Source organism: Lithobates pipiens, unplaced genomic scaffold, assembly GCF_037356315.1.
Source record: "Lithobates pipiens isolate NorthernLeopardFrog02 unplaced genomic scaffold, aLitPip1_a1.2 Scaffold_16, whole genome shotgun sequence".
Lineage (NCBI taxonomy): Eukaryota > Metazoa > Chordata > Amphibia > Anura > Ranidae > Lithobates > Lithobates pipiens.
Window position 1 is genome coordinate 87587840 of NW_027507748.1, and position 20634 is coordinate 87608473.

Consider the following 20634-nt stretch of genomic DNA (forward strand, 5'->3'; position numbering starts at 1 on the left):
CATCTAATCATTGCATAAAATACAAATGTTCAGAGGGATGGAGGGAAGTGACTGTTCCTTAGCTTCTTATAGTTTAACTCAAAAGGAAATGATATGAACATCTGATTAGCACTTACTAGTAAAAAAAAAAGCTATAGTGGTTTTGGGTCAATTATATTTACTTAACGAACGTTTAAAATGTAATAACTGACTTTCTATGTAACAGGATTGAATTATTTATTCCATGGTGCATCCATGATTTTCAGTTTGCAAAGAATTCTGGGTGTTCTCGGAAAGGGCAGGGATTCCGATCATGTGATACATAGATGACCACCAGGGGGCACATTTATTTATCTGTATATGAAATACAGTAATTCAAATATAAGAAGCAAGAGAGTAAATTAACATTATGCCAACAAATATTGTCAGGAAATGTCACTGACAATTAACTATGGTTTTCATTTAAAACATGAATTGACACATTACAATCAGGCTATACAATATTTTTGTATATACTTAGGTAAATCTAAATAAATATATACTTATGTAGATAAGCTCACTCAATTGCTGAAATTAGTTCGCTAATTCAAAACGGGGTTTGGTGTAGCAAAATGTCTGCTGTCCTGTCTGCTTACTGTAGGTGTGATGAGATTGAGTGTAAGGTGTAGCAAGAGGGCCTTAAGAAAGTACATTTCGTAAATGTTCGTTGATTTCCGCTGTGCACATGCGCAGTAATCGGTTGAGCATTTTGTCAGGCAAATTCCTCCGTGCAGTGATATCAGCCGCTGAAGGGATGTATGACGCATTGCGCCTGCACAGTGTGCGTGGTTTGGAGCTACAGCTGATTCTATGCCACAGGAAGTGACACGGTTGCACATTCTGACAGGTTGGTCATTTTGTCACAACACTGGGACAAATAGAGAGGATTAATCTCCCTAACAGGTGCATAGACGGCCATAAAGAACTTGAGAGGGGTTCTATTCCCTCTCTACTCTATCCAAAACTAGGAAAAAAAGTTTTTGTCTTTTTTTGTTTTTGTTTGTCTAGTTACACCTTATTTAAGAGTAAGGTCAAAATTAGTTAATATCATTAATTAACATAGAAACATAGAAGAGTGATGGCAGAAAAAAGGCCAAATGGTCCATCAAGTCTGCCACTTTTTTTTTATATTTATCCATTTAAAAAAAAATCTGAGTATAAATTCGTATGTCCAGTAACCCATATTAATCAAGCAGCATTATCCTTTAATTATATCACTTCAGCAAAAAGAATTTGACTTGGTTGTTATGGGTTACTACTTTGATGAATAATATGGCTGGTCTACTATACAGTATATGCAACCTATGCAGGGTACAATATGGTAAAACAGGAAGCCACCAAGAGATCCTGAAGTTGACTAACAAAAAACATTAAAGCCATTTTAATATTCACATGAGTTGAGGAAAATTACATGAAATAAAACACATTATTAGCACTCTGGGCAGCTGAGTTCCTCCTTAGAGCTGCAATGTAGGCATGCCTCAGAAAATCCACACAGCTAGACTTCAGCTGAGGTAATACACAGCAATAGTTAATGAAAGATTATGTTGATAGATTAATGACCAAATATTCCCAAAAATATACCAATCAGCACTTCATGCTCGGATTCTTAAATGCCTCGGAGATAAGCTGACAAATATTTTTACACATACTCTGGGTGGCTTTGTTTTTCAGTTGACATTTTGACAGGTGGTTTTTGTGAGCTGGATCCCCAATTTCACTAAGAAGTTTTAACGCCGGGGACAAGATACAGTTACAAATTAATGAACACTTGGGAAAGATGAGTATGTGTTCAGTCCCTACCAACTGTGTATAAAAAGACACAACAACTGCAAACTTGAAAAAAAAAAAAGTAGGCCGTCATGAAGCCTGTCATAAATTTCTTCCAGTGAATTTCCTCACATCAGTTACCTGCCTTTTTATTTAATAGTGTTAGTCAACATTTTCCTTCAAGCTTCAGAGGAACTAAACTATAGGGTTGTATTTTGCATGCTGAAAAGCTTCTTACTCAGGTGTCTAGTTTTGCCTGATCTAAAAATGTTCAATAAACATCAATGCAACAAATCATAGGGCTTCATAGGGCCTTCGTTGGTTTGTGAAGACAGCCTAAAGCTGGCCATACTCTAGTAGATGATCACAAAAACTAAAATGTATATGTAAATTCTAGGTACATTTGATGACTTGACAAATGTTGTTTGGAAGTACTTCAAAATTGAATTTTCTTTCAACATTTGCTTTTGAAGTGAATGGACTCCTCTGAAAGGAAACCACATACATTGTTTAAAATGTGTTCATTCAATAAATACTTTCTATTCTGCTTCTTCAAGTTTTCTCCTTACTGCTGTCAAACATATGTCAATTTGACCCCACTAACCATTAGAAAATCAAACGAACGCTCTTAAAACTTTTAACATTAAATTCTATTAGTGTATGGCAAGGTGAACTAACACATTACACTAGCTCCACCCACCCAACCCTTGTCCTTGCTGTACCTACCTCCGTAGATAATTAGCTTGCACAACCTATCCAGTGGTCCAGGGATTTGAAAGCTGTTGTATTCTTCCCCTTCTTTTGTTAGAAAAACCAGAATGGATTAGAATGATTCTAATTGGACAAAGCAGTTATAAGTCTTTGCTCAGATTCGCTCTGATCTGTCCTGGAGTCCCTAATGAAAGAAAGGGAAGAAGAATACGGCTTTCAAATCCACAAACTGCTGCATTGGCTGTATGGCCAGTAAAAGCTAATCATCCAAGCAGGTAAGTGCAGGGGGAGCCAGAGGGGTGGGGAGGGTATAGTGTATTCGTTTATCTTTTTATTTCTCTCGTGTAGAGGTTACTTACACTTTAAAGCAGTGTTCCAGCTGAAATATCTTTTTTTTTAAAGTCAGCAGCTACATAGGGTGCCCACAATGTCAGCTGCCCAAGGCCGATACGACCATCAGATCAGGTCCCGGCGCCGCCATTCGAACTAAGGGAAACAGGCAGTGGAGCCTTGGGGCTTCACTGCCCATTTCCTACTGCGCATGCACAAGTCGTGCAGTGCTTTGCGAATGGCCGTCTGTGTTCGGGGACAAACACAAATCCCAGAAGAAAGTGCGCCCATTCCCCAGAAGACAACGCAAGGAGTAGATGAATGATGACTACCGCGGTATAGGAAGTGACAGATTAGGACGATCTGCCTAGCAACAGACATTTTTGGTAAGTAATTTTTTTTTCAATTATTTTGTCACATTTTTAGGAGCCTTTTTTTTTGTTATTTTTTTTTAGGGTGGACCTTCACTTTAATGTCTATTACACAGTGAGTGAGATGAGTGTGAGAAATCTTCCCTAAGTGGCTTATCTTTGAGAGAAAGAACTGTGATCAGAAAAGGTTTTCAGACCAGTTTGAATATTGTCCTTGGAAGCTAACTATGACAAAAGCAGCCCATAGATGGGACATTTTATGCTCAACCAGTAGGTTGAAGAAAAAAAAAAGACTTGATTCCCCTATCCACACTTGATGTGGATAGGAGAATCCTCCCGCTAAGCCTGTGTATTCTGTCACTACTGACTTTAGTCTGAGCAGGGAAAATCTGGTAGGGTGGTTGTACAGTAGTTGATCAGTTGATGTGTGCGAACTGGAGCCTGAGCTACTGAGCTCTGTAAAAAGCAGCTAATATTCACCTAATAAACATGTGAAAAGGCAAAAAAAGCTAAACCCGCTAACTGGAAAGATATAATATGCCAAGCTTTATATTTATTTAATTAAAAGGATACAACATTTTTTTTTATATTCTTTAGTCATAAACATACAAAATATATTTGAAAATGTTTTATTTATTTTACCTATGATTAGCTGGATCCCCAGAAATGCTGTTTCCATATAAACCAGGGATATGCAATTAGGGGACCTCCAGCTGTTGCAGAACTTCAAATCGCATGAGGCATAGAAAGACTCTGACAGCCACAAGCATGACACCCAGAGACAGAGACATGATGGGACTTGTAGTTTTGTAACATCTGGAGGTCCGCTAATTGCAGATCCCTGATATAAACCATTGAAATGTATCATTACACCCAACTTTCTAAGATGAGAACGAGGGACGCATATTAACAAAAGTATAGCGGCATAGCACACACCCCCTGCCACGACCCCTTAATGGAGAATTATATTAGTGCTTTTTGTATCACTACTATTCCTTTTCTATTAGCGTTTGAAATGTATAAATGCAGCAATTTAGAAATTGGGTGAAAGGTTTAGTGCCCTAAAATGTTTTAAAAGATAAATAGTGCATTTTATATACAACTATATAGTTTAAACCAAAATTTGTGACAAATGAGGAGGGACAGAGGGACTTTGTTACAAATCAGGGACAGTTGGGATCAATAATGTATTTTTGTCTTTAGAACGAATATGGATATCTGGGAATATGGGATAACTGATTTCTATAGGCAACAAGCACTGAACTGTGTAAGTGATGTGTATAGAGGATCCCTCTTTGCCAATTACATTTTTTTTCCACTTGCAATGATCAGCAAAAACATATCTTTCTTGGACATATAAGGGCCCAGGATGTTTAGCCTAATCTTTTATTTCAGACTCTAGTACAGGCAACGGAGACAAAGAAATGTGGTGCAAATGGGAGATTGGCCAGGTTAAAATTTTGCAATATAAACATTTTAGTACAAAAAATAATTCACATTTCCCATCTCAAAAATTTCAGTTGCAAAATCTCATTCCATTTAATTCCAGGTGTATTCAATTTTAACTTGGACTTTATCTGTTCCAACCCTATTTGTTATTCAATGGTACACAGCAAAAGAAAAGGAAGGATTTGCACGTGTATAGGAACGTCTCTGATCTTTACACAACATGGTCTAGAAAGCCTCTGATACACACAAACACAAAACATAATCTACGTAAGCAATAGAGCACTTGATCCATTGAAATACAAAATAAATAAATGGCAGGATAAAATGAGAATGTTGACCTTGTTCCAAATAGCGCAGCATTCTCAGGGTCCACGATACCTGCCCTGGGAGTCATATCAAATTCCTGAAATCAAGCCTTACCATGCAACAGTCCCATCTGCACAAGAAAAAATGTTTTTCTTACATGTCCTTCAAGCTTGCATATAAATAGATGGCATTGAAAAGAGAATAAGCAGTGCAAATGTATATTAAGCCCCAAGAATGCCAGACGCCCACAAAGCACATCGACATATACACAGTGCTCCTCTAACCAGCAAGGAGTTTTTTGCTAACAAATCATTCTGAAAAAAAATGAAAATAGCTAATCCAAACAGCGGCAAATCACTTTATAAAGGCCAATGCCATTTTACAAAAGGTAAAAAATCTAACCAAATAAACAAATATATAAACACATTAGACCACATATAATACAAAGATAAAATAAATAGACCACAATATTAAAAAATATCTAAAACACATACATGTGCAATCATTCGTTACTCAAAAATGAAAATGAGTTTTGATGGCTAAAAAAAAAAAAGAAAAAATTAATATGTTTTTTTGTGTTTTTTTTTTTTTTTTAGAAGTATGAACATGTGATCATCAGCTCAAAGAAAATAATCTTATTTTTTTTTTAAATAACTTGTTTTTATGTGTAGTTGTAACTTTGGCTTATTCTATAAGCATGCTTTGCTTTCTGATCTTGTCACAAAAGTAGAGTCTCTTGCAGACTCTAAGCTGTCTGTAATGATATCAAACACCAACAATGCACTTGGCAAGCAAAAGCCATAACATCTTTTTCTATGGGCTGGCATGATGTAGTTCAGAGTTGTGATTTTTTTTTTTTTCAAAGGAAGGAAGCGGCACTTTGTTGCTTAAACATATAAAAATAATTGGTAATGCTGATGCCCTACTGATCAACGGGAAGTGAGATTTTTGTAAGGTTAGGTCCACTTTAAGAAATGAAATGCCAAATGTACATTGTAGCCTGAGGAAGACATGTGGGTGATTTAATGACACCTCCATTGTGCTATTACACTGTAATGAAGCTCAAATTATAAGCAGATGTAGCTGTAGTGCAGGTGAAGGACAGCTGACAATACGGGTAACAAAAAAAAAGCAGCCAATTACAAAGTCTTTGCTGGTTCAGGTGCTACCCCTATGTGCTACAAAGGTTCATCATGGCTTTTTCATTATTATTCTTTTTTGATCATGAAAATCCCAGACTTGCCTGCTGAGCAGATACAATAGCTTAACAGCAAGAATGATTCTTAAAAGGAAGAGTGGAGCTAAAATGCACCCCAAACTATCTTAGTATTCGAAGTATGGCGTTGGCATAGTTGTAACATGAAATACACCAGTTCCCAAATATTCAGTCTGTAGAAAGGTGACATTTTGTTAAGAAGCACTCACTCTGCTCATTCAGGGCCATCCAGTGACTGCAGATACTCCTTCCCCCCAGATAATTATACTTACTGAGCCACAATCCCGCACTGCCTCCCAGGTAATACCAGAGCTTAGATAGGAAGGAATTCTGCAGTGGTGATTATTTGTTTAGTATAAAAGCCTGGGGAAGTGGACTATCAGCGACAGTCTTCTTAAGTAAATTCCATTTTGTGTCGGTACTGAGTACAGCCACCTCCTGGCTCTGGCATAGTGGTGTCCCGGATTCTAGGGACGGTCCCAGGATTTTGGATTCTGTCCTGTGGATTGTCCCACAAAACCCAGGAGACTTAGGGGTTGATTTACTAAAACTGGAGAGTGAAAAATCTGGTGCATAGAAACCAATCAGCTTCCAGTTATTTTGTCAAAGCCTAATTCAACAAGCTGATTGGCTACCATGCACAGCTGCACCAGATTTTGCACCCTCCAGTTTTAGTAAATTGACCCCTTAAGCCTCGTACACACAGACAGATTGTCGGAAGACAATAGCTGGTTAAAAAAAATGTCTGACATTCAGCCCGTGGGTAGGTCGGTCTGTCTGGTTGGCTTCTGTTGGACGTGCATGCTGGAACACCAGCAGCCGACCGACTCCTGATTAGAGTGTTCTGGCACAGGGGGGGGAGGGGGCACCCCCCTTTCAGAACACTACAGCTGAGTGAAGATTGCTGAACTAACTTCACATGGTTTAGACTTTACAGAGTGGTAGTGTGGGGTGGTAGAGTGTTCTCTGGGTTCCAGTGCCTGGCACTGAGATAGTGGCACTGTCAGGCTTTTCCACCAGACAATACAACTACAGTTCTTGCTTTATCTCATCCTGGAGAGGGGCAATGGCAACAAAGCCTTGAACAACACCTCATTAAAACAAATAAGGAGAAAAGCTGCTTGTCGCAGTCAATAGCACGTAGTTCAACTGGACCCCATTAAATAAAGCATATACACATTCACCAAAAAAAGATAAACCTGTAAACAAGACTGAATACCCTACATGCATTCTCACTTGCAGGGATGTGTACAACCAGGATGGCACAAATATGTCTAATGCGGTTTACATAGCAGCACATGTTCCAAGCGTCCAAACATATGGCAGCTAAGTGCTGGTGTACCTAAAATAAAGACGAGATTTCTCAAATATTTTCGAAGCTATCTTACATCTGTTAGCTATTTTGCATGTGCTTTTCATGCAGGAACAATACGGTATGAAAGCGCAAGGAAAGCACTACAGGTCACTGAAAAAAAAAAGAACCCAAAGTGAATTAATTCATAGTGCAGGGTGGGTATGCAGGGTGCCACAAGAGCATAATATGCATAGGCATACATACATATCTAAGTGCATACTGTGGCCATGGAACATAAAGGTGAAATAATTCAGCTGCAAGGAAGTAATACATTCCGGCCTCTTTCACATGACTGTTGTCAGCAGTGGCTGGCCCGTATTTGCCCATAGCAGGCAATCTGGAAGGAATTTGCTGCCTCTTGCATGCCTGTTTGAAAAGGGGTATTACACTGAAATCCATTGGATGTGGTTGCATTGTGGTTGCGATGGGGCCCCTTTCACTTCTATGGTTGCATTCTCACCTAAGCTGGTATGACAGTGCACCCGCATTTTTGTGCATTACCCCCATTCATTCAATTATATGCGCAATGACTGCACAAATGTAACACCCTTTTTTTTTTTTTTTTTTTTTTTTTATTTATTGCACCGCACCAAAACAATTTGTTAGCATGCATTTTGGTGTGCAAGTTCTCACACACTTTAGCATTTAGATGCCATTAAAAAAATGTATGGCACTATATTGTGCTTTCATAAAAGGATTCATATTTTTTGTTCGCCACAAAATGCTTGTGTTCCTCCAAATGTGAAGCTTCACAACCTTGAAAATCTGCATGGGGCTGTCCAATGGTCATTGTGTAGTTGCATACTATACAAGCCAGATCTGAGGACACCTCAACCCCTTGCACTGAGGAAGAGGGGTTGCCTTTTGCAACGTGTAAGACATATTGGACATCTAAGGACACTTTCTGCATTATAGGCTAAGCATTGCTGATCTGGGAAACATTTACTTGCTATTTTATTGATATACCTGTTGAGTCAATCTGTTTGTGAGTATATTACTTACTTTTATTCATTCAAGTGATATTAAGGTCTAGTTTTTTTACCTGCCCTGTGCAGTGGTTTTGCACAGATAAGCCCAGATCCTCCACTTATCGGGTCCCTTGCTTGCACTTCTGGCCTCTCCCTCCTGTTGAGTGCCCCCACAGCAACCAGCTTGCTATGGGGTCACCTGAACTGAGCTGCAGCTCCCCGTGTCCATTCAGAGCCACGGCACGACCCCATCCCCTCTCTCCTCATTGGCTCAGTGACAACGGCACTTTGCTGCTGTATCAGCCAATGAGAAGTGATGTCTCGGGCAGCTGAGTCTCTCATGCAACATCGCTGGATTGAGATGGGGCTCAGGTAAGTATTAGGGGGGCTGCTTCGGTACAGAAGACTTTTTATCTTAATGCATACAATGCATTAAGATAAAACTTTCTGCCTTTACAACCACTTTAATAAACAGTATATTAAAGTCATGTGTATGGCTGGTGTACCCTCTTTTTGTTGTTTTGTAATGCCCACTGGCCATTGCCTGGTTTTGACAGGCAGCTAAGGTGAGTTAAAAACATGCCTTAACCATCTGATTTGCCACATTACAGTGTCCTTGTAAAACAGTGTAACTTTGCTGGCCTGGTTCACACCTATGCGTTTTTTAGTGCATTTTCAGTTTTTCAAAAACACACTACAGTCCATTTAACATGGTTTCCTATGGGACACATTCATAATTGTGCATTTTATGGAAAGGGCCAGGGAATTTTTTTTCATTTTTTTGGTTCCATAGACTTCAGTGGATCAAAAATGTGTATTGAAAAACACAAAATGCACCTGGAATATGCAAACTGCAACCTGCATAGGTGTGAACTATTTCTTAGGCCAGTGTTTCTCAACTCCAGTCCTCAAGGCGCCCCAACAGGTCATGTTTTCAGGATTCCCATTATTTTGCAAAGGTTGATTTGATCAGTTTCATTGCCGTAATTACCACAGCTGTTTCATCTGAGGGAAATCCTGAAAACATGACCTGTTGGGGCGCCTTGAGGACTGGAGTTGAGAAACATTGCCTTAGGCCACAAATGACTGCAGGGAACTCTGTCCTTCATTATCTCTAAGGTACAAGAAACCAATGGGTGAGTCCATTCACCAGTGCCTACCTAAAATGAACAGTGTGGAGTAGTCACCCAACCCTAGTCACATAAACATAGAACTCCTGATAACATTCAGCAGCCAGTTCCCTAAACTCAAACACTACCTAATGGCTCCTAAGTCCTTTATCTTTTCTCTAATCTTCTCTTCCTTCATACATCATCCTGACAATTGTCTTCAAACATGCAAATAAACGTTTAACACAGAGAGTGATCCAAATCTTCTAAGGCTAATCTGCTACAATAAATTAGGCAGAGTACTAAAGTAGGAAAAAGTTATTTATTTCTTCCAGGTTAGGTAATTGCACATTCCAGAGTGAGGAGATAAAAGTTCAGTCCTCCGTGTCACAATCGGGGTCGTTCACTGCCTGTGATCCTAACCTACACAACTGGAAGGTGTAGAGATGGAACAATAAAATGTTAGGATTTATAACTGCGCTGCCATTGTTGGCAATAATCTAGAAAAGACAAATAATATTGCCAATTAGAGAAACAAAAAGAAGCATATAACAGTATTACAATCCAAGATCACCTATTTCATATTCCCTACCAAAAACCTATTCATCGCACAGTCTTTATTTTTCCATATATATTTAACTTTGTAAAATAATCTTTTTATGTTTTTTTTTCTTTTATTTTCACTTTTCTGGACCCATTTGCCCTTTCCACTTGCCACTAGCATAGGCATGCTCCCTACACAGGGGGATCTGTGTACAATGTGTGCTACAGGAGATCCCAGTAATCCCCCTCCCCCTTTTGCTGTGGGTCATGAAGAGTGCAGCTCATTGCCGCCTTGAGTCTGATCTGCACTTTTATTTTATAATTTTGACGAATTGTGCTTTTTGTGCCTGTTTATTTGATGTGGAAAAGAAAGCTGCAGGGAGATGTTAAAAATAAAACTGAATCTGGTTATATGTTAGTTAAAAAATAATGAAATGTGTTTTAAAGTTGAAGTAATGTTCAAAAATAATATCTGACTATTTGCACAGTAAAAATAAGGTAGCTGTAATGACGTGAGCCCCATCCCTGACTGCTACAGCGTTTAAAGTAGAAGTAAACTCAATTTTTTTTTAAATTTGCTCACAGGCAAGGTATTTATGACAGAGGAGACCCTATTGGTCACTTCTGCCATAAATGCATCCTCCTGCCCTGTCAGCTGTCATGTACGCTGAACCGTCACAGCAATGTGACTCCAGTGTGATGTCATCGTGGCCTATCAAAGGCTAAAAGGCACAGAACCTGGAAGTACATAAGACCGGCAAAGATGGAAGTGCTATTTTTTTCTAGGTTCATGTACAATGTTGCTATGGTCTACTGTTTTTTCTTCCTCCTTCAGGGCAGCGGTGATGTACTTCATTTCCTGTGGTGCCTCTTCTCCTTGGAGATGTGTGTTATTATTTCCAGGAGGAGTCAGTGGCCATCGCCGCCTGTGGTGGAGATTGATTGATTAGATTTGTTGCCATAACAACGGGGCGATACTTCCTCTGACTACGCCTGTTGTGATGCCAAACAGATACAATCCCTGCACTACGCCTGCACTACGCCCAGTGTATAATGCGCATGCGAAAGATCGGGAGGTGCATGCTGGGTAGCCAGCAGCAACCTTATCCCGGAAAACTCTTTGGAAAAAAAGATGTAATAGAACAGTGCTTTTTATTACAACATGCCTTTACAGAATGTAATTTTGTAATTTAGACCAGCAGAATGGGTGCCTTAAAAAAAATGTTTATATATATATATATATATATATATATATATATATATATATATATATATATATATATGGGTGGAACTGTGATTTAACTACTGCTTTAATACATGCCTTACCCAGGCAGGAGTTCTTTGTTAGTCCCAAATGTCCAGCGCTAAGACTTGTAGTTCTGAAGCAGTTCACTGATCACTGTAGATTGCTTGCTAAGAACTCCTCCATTCATAAAAAGACGTGTATTCTTTTCCACGAATGGAAGATGATCTGTATTTAGAGAACCTCTTCTTTTGCTCTAGTATACTGGAACCGGAACTACTTGATCCATGTATGGGCAGGGTGGTTGTACAGAAGTCAATCTATCTGTTGGATATTTGTTGCTCTATCAGATATAGCTGGCAGCGCTGATCAATGTATCCTGACAACAGGGAGGTCTCCCTGATGTCAGAATGCAATATCTCAGTGAGAAGGATTTCCTCATTCACTTGGAATGTGTGGATGGGGAAATTGAGTTAGTTTTACGTGTTCAACTTGAACCTGGTTGATTAAAAAAAAACTGATTCATGTATGGGCTGTCTATGACATGCAACAGATGCTGCAGCAGCCAGAGATGGGGCACACAACATCAGATAACGTATTTTGACTGTGCAAGTGGCCAAAAAATAAAATAAAAAATTGGGCATACTCCAGCTTTAAAATACTGCTTGTATAACTGCCTAAATCAATGTTTATACTCTGTTTATACTTCCCCGGCCACCAGATTTAGATAAAAGGGAGTGCCTGGTGTGCAGAGCAATGCACTTTTAAAACATGGTTCATATATGTTTATTAAAAAGTAACATGTACATCAAGAAAAACACGTTTCGGGGGAATAGACCCCCCCCCCCTCTTCTGGGCTGTTATTTAATGGAAACAATTAATTTTCATTCCCATGAGTGATTATGTTAGATCAAGGACTCAGGAACCAGAATGGCAACCTATACAACTAAAGCCAGCAACCTAGTATGCAGCAACAGCCCTGCAGTGGGAGTCTATTCCCCTGAAATGTGTTGGCTTCATGTACATGTTGCTACTTTTTAATAAATATCTACGAACCATATTTAGAGGTCTACATGCTGAAACTACCTTAAAGTGATTGTAAAACCTTACAATCCACTTTTTACTACAGGTAAGCCTATAATAAGGCTTACCTGTAGCTACCCCGAATATCTCTTACATCGTATCTCTAATCCTGCACAGTTTAGGAGATATCCCCTGTATCAGCATGTGCCAACATCATGCTCACTGAAGCAACACGTGCTAGTGTGCCATTACCGGCAGTTCTCATACACGAGTGACATCATCACGGCTCCAGCCAATCAAAGCACCGGAGCCCACGATACACGGAAGTAACTCTGGGAGTGATGCCGTCGGCTGGAGCTGTGTACTAGGACCTCTGCGGGGGCTTCGATCTAAGTTGAGTATTTCATAGTGAGTTAGAATGCTATGCATACTAGCTCAATATGCCTTTGTCCTGTAGGTTTTTTTTTTTTTTTTTTTTTTTTTTTTTGTGTTTATAACCACTTTAAAGTCACGCTGAAAAGGCAGCTGCCTAATCCACAAGAGGGCCCATTGCCAACCTCTGTCACTGGGCAATATCCACCGGAAAGGCATTTCTTCCTTTTTGCCCACATGATTACCCACTTAGGACCAGTGACAAATCCAGTCAGACCAGTGCAGTCTCCAACACAAGCTTCCCACCAGATATCAGACAAGAGGAGGTGGTGCATTGTGAGTTGCTAATGCACTGCACAGTGCTGTCATTCTATGATGTTTTCAGGCACTGGGAGATAAAGGAGTAGATATTTAGGCAGATTACAGGAGAAGGACATCCAATAAGAAAGTTAAAGAAAGAAGGACAAGCAAGGTAAAGAAAGAGGGAAGAGGAAATTACCGACACAGGTGTAAAGTAACTTCTTCAGTCTTGAACTGAGATTTGTATCAAGATACACTTCAAACCTTGAAGCATGATCCCTGTTACACTTAACTGACGGACCTCCATGCCAGTTCTCTAAACATGGTTATTTTTCATGCCTTTGTAATCTTTCTAAAAACGGTCGGTTTCCCTCTGAATTGACTTTAAAGCACAAAACGTGCTGGACTTAAATAGTTCCATAAGACTTAACAGGCTCCAACTTTTAGGAAACAAGATATGGATTTTACATTGTCAGACACTATTCAGCCAGGGGGATATTATATATCTGGCTTGTACCCTATCCTTTTCTGTTTTTTCTTCTGCATAGGATTCCCATGAGTTTTTGCAGACTATATTATCTTTTTCTGAAGTTGTGAGTTTTGAGGTGGAGGGTGGTTTCGTGTGGCTTTTCTAATGTGCTCTAATTACAACCTTCATCAAACTCTGCAGACATATATTTTGTTGCTTGCAACGCTCTCTCCTTGCAGGAATGACAATGTGACACATCCAGGTTTGTCAAGCCAAGTTTGCTTTACACAAGGCTCCAAAGAGATTCAAGTTCTCCATCATGGTCGTTCTGCGTGGTCAGGAGAAGAGCCAACAGCTTCACATGACTGAACCCGATCGTTTGAAATAATCAGACTAATTTCTAACATCTGTAAGAGAAAAGCTCATTTGACCTCACAGCAGAAATATTTCAGTTTAGCTAAAGTCATACCAGCTTCTCTTTCCATCTATCTACTGAGTTTTCGATTTGTTCAATAAAACAAGGGTGTGGAAATCTCCGCAATCCAAATTTTAGTTTAATACTACCAGATATGACTTGGTAGGTATTGGTTTCTGTAATTGTCCAAGGCACAGGTTTACAGAATAAGCCCTATTTTATTTTGGTTGTCCTCAAGTAGGCCTTTTTGGCAAGACCTTGTTACCTAGCAGACATGGACCCATAACAATGCAACAATACAGCAGCAGTGAAGTGGGATTTCATTAGCAGTTCTCTGACCAAAGTCTTAAGTAGGTAATTAGGGTTGATTACAGGATTATGACACTAACATGAATGCCCCAAGGAATGTGATACACAGAACATCCAAAAACAAGTTAACTGGAGAAGTCTGAATGATCTATAAAGGTGGCGAATAACCTCCCCCTATCTTGTGTGAATTTAAGATATACCAGTCAACCAGGCACAATTGAGGCAGCCATACTGGTGGACGGAATGGCAGTGGTGGCATTTCCTATAAGTACAAGTATGGGGTTGATTTACTAAAACTGGAGAATACAAAAACTGGTGCAACTGTGCATGGTAGCTAATCAGCTTCTAACTTCAGCTTGTTCAATTAAGCGTTGACAATAAAACCTGGAAGCTGGTTGGCTACTATGCAGGGCTGCGCCAACGTTGCACTCTCCAGCTTTAGTAGATTTATTTTCAACTATTTAGTGCAAGGGCCCTTCCTGTTTTCATACAAATTAAACAGGTTTAGGTTTGACCTCATATTATATCGTTTTTGTGAATCTAAAGGAAAATCATACAATATTTTTTTTTTTTTTTTTTTAATACATGGCCAGTCTTAAATTCACTACTACTGGTCATGATATCCTATGCACTAAAGGAGTTGAGATGATTCTCCTCAATCCACCCTGTTTAATAAAGTAGAAAAAACTCTACAGCCATCAGTTTTAAAATATTTTCCAAGAAAATTGTCCACCAGGAGATCACATCACGATGATTGTGGACCACCGTATCCTCCATATTACTGATTTCATTACAACTGTTTACTAAAAAAAAAAAAAAAAAAAAATCTTTATTTAACCTTGACAAGCCAAATAGATAGTCCAGTTCCTAATTTTCCCAGCATAGAGGAGGGTACTCGTCACAATTGCATAAACATTTGTATAATAGTTCCGAAACATAGAGGAACACGTAAATTACTATTCTCCATTTTAATCAAGATTTAACTTTGCACACAGTAAAGGAGTAATTTTACTATTGGCCATATGCAAAAACTGGAACCTAGAAATTATAACGTGTTTCTTGACACTTTATTGCTTTTTTGGGCTTCAAAAAGTTCCATCAGTTACCTTAACTTACCATTAACTCATTGCTATAGTTTAGCATTACTCTACCACTGAAATTAATTTAGCATTTCGGAAAATGCTGCCTTCCTATGGCCAAATGTTAGTTTACCCCTGAATATGGGTCCTCCAAGGCCACAGGTATATACTTTTTAGAACTTTTAAAATATCTAGTAGACGCTGGTCACATTCATCTGGACTTGTTCTGTAATGCTGAAGATATTTCTGGGGAAATTAAGAATTGGATTGGACAAGCTACGAAACGTCTTCAACATTGCAAAGCAAGTCCAGTTAAATAAGATTAACTACTACTAGATATACCATGACCTGGCTAAATGGGAATCTTCACAGACAAAATTGGCAATGGTTTAAGGCAGTCCACCAGCCACACAGGCTACTGCAGAACTCTAAAGCAGGCCATACATGATTAATTTTTTATTTTTTTCGTTTAACCAGTGGGTAGAACAAAAGAAAAAAATGAATCGATTCTTCCATTCGCACATTCGAGGTGGATGAGGTAATCTTCCCGTGGAGCCATTGTATTCTGAAAGTGGGGACACTTTGAGCAAACATTTTACAACAGGCAGTTGGTCGACTTCTTTACAACCAGCCTGCCAACATATGGATTGAAATTCAGCTGGTCCCTGCTGAATTGGTCAAATTGTGATCCATGTATGGCCAGTTTTATGAGATGTCAACTGTCAATAACTCTTTGCACTACCTAATGCCATGGCTTTCACAGCTGTAGGTGAACTAAATTTCCCAAACTCAACAGACATAGAGGGGATCTACACATACATCTTTATTCATAAGATCTGATAAACCCTAGAAAACCATTATTCTTTATCTAGCCCACCAACCTACTGTATATCCCAACTTTCAAAGGTAGATAACAGGATCACCTTTCTAGCCAAGCAAAGTATGCAATTGACATCCCATTACCATGTAGCAGATCACATACATAAACCATGAAGAATTAAAGTGTATAAAAACCAAAGAACAACTATTGATAGTACTTTCAGGTCCTTGGATGTGGTGGCTGCATTAGTTTTATTTTTTCACACTTTTTTTCCTTTATTCTAACCTAGTACTCATGCCATCTAGTCAGTTCCTGTTCTAGGGCAACAACCAAATTGAGTAGCATTGTCATCCTAGGACAGGGAGTGTGATGGAACTGCATAACACCTCCCTCCCTATAACAGAAAGAGGTGTTTTGTAGTCAACAGAGATGGCAAGGTATAATGCTAACTGATACCAGTCCAGAGGCAGAGAGCACAGAAAGTTATCAGCTCTACAGATTTCTGCCTGAATGAACAGCTATTTTTTTTTTTCTTTCTTGTGGAACCAATAAAATAACACAATTTTAAGGGTATAGGTAACTGACCAAAAGGAAGCAAATAAGAGAAATATATTGCTAGATTTGACATACCCTTTAAGCATACAAAATGACCAGTTAAACTTATGGGGTATTTATTTCCCTGTTTTTCCTTCCTGTTAGTATTTACAAATAGCAGATGCCATGATTGAAGGCTTGTATGTAAACTTTAGTGAAAATATAAACACTTTTGGCAGTTGAATAGCTCAGTTATTTGGAACAGACCTAAAATTGGGACACTTTACAAAAAAAAAAAAATTAGGATAGAGGGGGAAAGAGGGATTTGGACATCTGAATATGAAAGAAGGATTAGATCCCAAAAAGATGGACATTTGAATAGGAAAGAGAAGGATAAAGGGGGTCTGACCCTAAAAGAGGGAATTCCAAGTAGGAGAGAGAAGGATAGAGGGGTCTGACCCTAAAAGGGGGTGTCTGAGTAGGAAAGAGAAGGATAGAGGGGTCTGACCCTAAAAGGGGGTGTCTGAGTAGGAAAGAGAAGGATAGAGGGGTCTGACCCTAATAGGGGGTGTCTGAGTAGGAAAGAAAAGGATAGGTGGGTTTGATTTTAAAAGATGGGCATCTGAGTAGGAAAGAAGGATTTCACATCAAAAAGAGGGACATCTGAATATGAAAGAGAATATTGAGGGATCTGACCCTACAAGTGGATGGCTGAGTAGGAAAGAGAAGGATAGATGGGTTTGATTTTCAGTAGGAGATGGGTTTGATTTGAGTAGGAGAGAGGGATTTGACCCCCAAAGAGGGACATCTTAGTAAGAAAAGAGGGATAACTGTTTGATTCTAAAATGATAGACATTAACATATGAAAAAGGGAGGGGGGGGGGGTTATCCCAAATGATTGACATTTGAGTAGGTAAGAGGGATAAAGTGGTTTTATTATAAAATAGAGAGATCCTTGTAGGAAAATGACTAATTATATGTTTTTATTTCTAGAAGAAAATCATTCCCTCCACAGGAAGCCCAGTTGGGATCTCTGCAGACTTGCAAAGACTTTGCACACACACCCCCCTGGCCCCCTTACCTGATGTGATGCATACAATCCCACAGAGCAGACAAAAGTGAACAAACTCCCCAATCATGGTGCTCTCATGCCACCGACAACCCCGAGATAATGGAATACAATCCCCAGGAAATCCAACACAACTTCTTGCAAAACCCCAAAAGTAAATCCAGCCAAGCTTAATATAAGCGACTTTTCCCGCGAGCAGGTTTAAATCCCAGAGCCGAGAAGGTGTAGAGGAGCAGAAGATGACTTGTGGTCTCCAGAAGGTCCTGATCCTGACCCTCCTGGTGGGGGTAGAGTGCAGACCTTGTCCTTGTCACCGGCCAGGACTCCTTAGAAGAAAACTCCAGGACTGATGTGACCTGGACCCCGAGATAATCCTCAGCCCAGACAAGACGACTACTCCTTTGGATGTCTTCTAGCAGACCACCTAGGCTAGTTTATTCCAGGCATGGCTCTCCATCTCTGATCGCTGTTGCGCTGCTCTGATGCGAATGGAAGTTTTGGAAGATCCTTGAAGGCAGGAGTTGGTGGTGATGGATGGATGGATGGTAGGGATCCTGAGTCCTCCGGGTCTTTTACTCTTCTTCTTGGGATGGGGAGTTGCTGTGAAGTTTGCAGCCTCCTGCTTCTCCCTCCTGTCTCCTGCTCACACCGGAGCTGATCCCCATTTCATTCTAAACAGGCGATGCATGCAGCGGCAGCAACTCTGCTTAAAGGGGCCGCCTACACTTCTGCTCTTTTGTTGTTTGCTACACATGGAAACCTTCAGGCTCTGACATTCCTTCATTCAGGATCGCTGCTGCCATCTGCTGCTCGCACTGGGGCAGCCACTAGAAAACATCATTTTCCGCTTTTCTTTTAGGATTGCAAAGAATTCTACTTTGTAATACATTATTAAATATTCTTATACATTGTTACAGTTACTCATCTAACTTTACACAGTTTGCTCTTTGTTACTTATTATCAAATTCTGGTGGGAAGGTGCAATGCCAACAGAAAACAGCAGCCACAATAATGTTTTACACTTATTATCTGTTCACAAACACCTTTTCTACATTCAATATTATCAGAACAATTGTATTTATCTTTATCACAGGTATTTATTAATTTTATACAGTGCATAATTTTATGCCTCAATATTATGCAGCTTTTCTCACAATATTATGCTTCTATTGCACATCATACTGGAAACACTTTCAGAAGCTACCTTTGACCACTTCAGCCCCGGAAAGGATTTACCCCCTTAACCACCTCAATAGCGGGCACTTACACCCCCTTCCTGCCCAGGCCACTGTAACCATGTGAAATTGTTATCGTTTTCTTCACACAAATAGAGCTTTCTTTTGGTGGTATTTAATCACTCCTGGGTTTTTTATTTTTTCCAAAAAAAAGACCATACATTTTGAAAAAAGTTGTTTCTGTCAGTAAATTTTGTAAATAAGTAATTTTTCTTGTTCACTGATGGGTGCTGATGAGGCGGTACTGATGGGCACTGGTGAGGCGGCACTTATGGGCACTGTTTAGGTGGCACTGCTGAGGAGGCACATATATGCCACACTTATGAGCACTTATAGGTGGCACTGATGAGCACTGATAGGCGGCACTGATAGGCGGCACTGATGGGTGGCACTGGGCACAGATAGGTGACACTGGTGGGCACAGATAAGCAGCACTGGTGGGCACAGATAGGCGGAACGGATGGGCATTGATGGACAGCAGTGATGAGCATTGATGGTCTGCAGTGATAGGTATTGATGGGCAGCACTGATAGCCAGCACTGACTGGTATTACTAATGGCCACTGATTGCTGGCACTTGTGGGCACTGATTGCTGGCACTTGTTGGCACAGATCGGTGCCAATTGTGGACACTGGTTGGCAGTGATTTCTGGCAGTGCCGGGCAATAATTGCTGACACTGGTGGGCACTTAATTGTAATCAGGGCACTGATGATCAGTGCCCTGATTACATACCTAGCTGTACCCTGTGAGGAGATACCGCTGATTGGCTCTCCTCTCCTCACACTTTGTCAGTGTGAGGCAAGGAGCGCTTATTACTGGCATCTACATGTGTGAGGAGGCGAGGAGCGCTGATTACTGGCATTTACATGTGACCCGCTGTGATTGGACACAGTCAATTACATGGTTAAAGAGCCATGGCCGCGGCTCTTTACACAGATCGTGTCCTAGCAACATGGCACATGAACACCACGCTGCGCAACGCGGGGGCACGCAAGATCGGTCGTTCTGGGAAGCCATCGTATGATGTCCACCCGGAACGAGAGACGCACCACCCCACCATCATTTGACGGTGGGAGGGCGGCAAGTGGTTAATGCAAGTGGTTAATGACCAGGCCATTTTTTTGCGATACGGCACTGCGTTGCTTTAACTGACACTTGCGCGGTCGCGCAAGCTTGTACCCAAACAAAATTGATGTTCTTTTTTTCCCATAAATAGAGCTTTCTTTTGGTGGTATTTAATCACCTCTGCAGTTTTTATTTTTTGCACTATAAACAAAAAAAAACCTACAATTTTGAAACAAAAACAATATTTCTACTTTTTTACATTCTGTTATAATACATATCCAAAACCAATATATAAAAAAACAAATTCATTCATCAGTTTAGGCCAATATTTATTCTTCTACATATTTTTTGGAGAAAAAAATCTCAATAAGTGTATATTGATTGGTTTGCGCAAATGTTGTAGCTTCTACAAACTATGGGATAGGTTTATGGACTTTTATTTATTTTTTATTGTGTTTACTGGTAATGGCGGCAATCTGCAATTTTTAGTGGGATTGCAGCATTGCGGCGGAAAAATCAGACCCCAAATGACACTTTTCGGGTACCAGTGACAAT

The 20634-nt window shown here is 39.9% G+C and overlaps 1 protein-coding gene across 4 annotated transcripts in view; it reads right to left on the minus strand.

Annotated features, from left to right (window-relative positions):
- Positions 1–20634, minus strand: part of ROBO1 (roundabout guidance receptor 1) — a 1605434-nt gene that overhangs the window by 511994 nt on the left and 1072806 nt on the right. The window contains exon 1 of one of the 4 annotated variants that reach the window (XM_077480102.1): positions 17791–18491. The exons of the other annotated variants lie outside the window; for them this stretch is intronic. Within the exon in view, the coding sequence (XP_077336228.1) occupies positions 17791–17848 (58 nt within the window). The 5' untranslated portion in view covers positions 17849–18491. Of the gene's footprint in view, positions 1–17790; positions 18492–20634 lie in introns of those variants that run through there. 4 annotated transcript variants of the gene reach the window in all.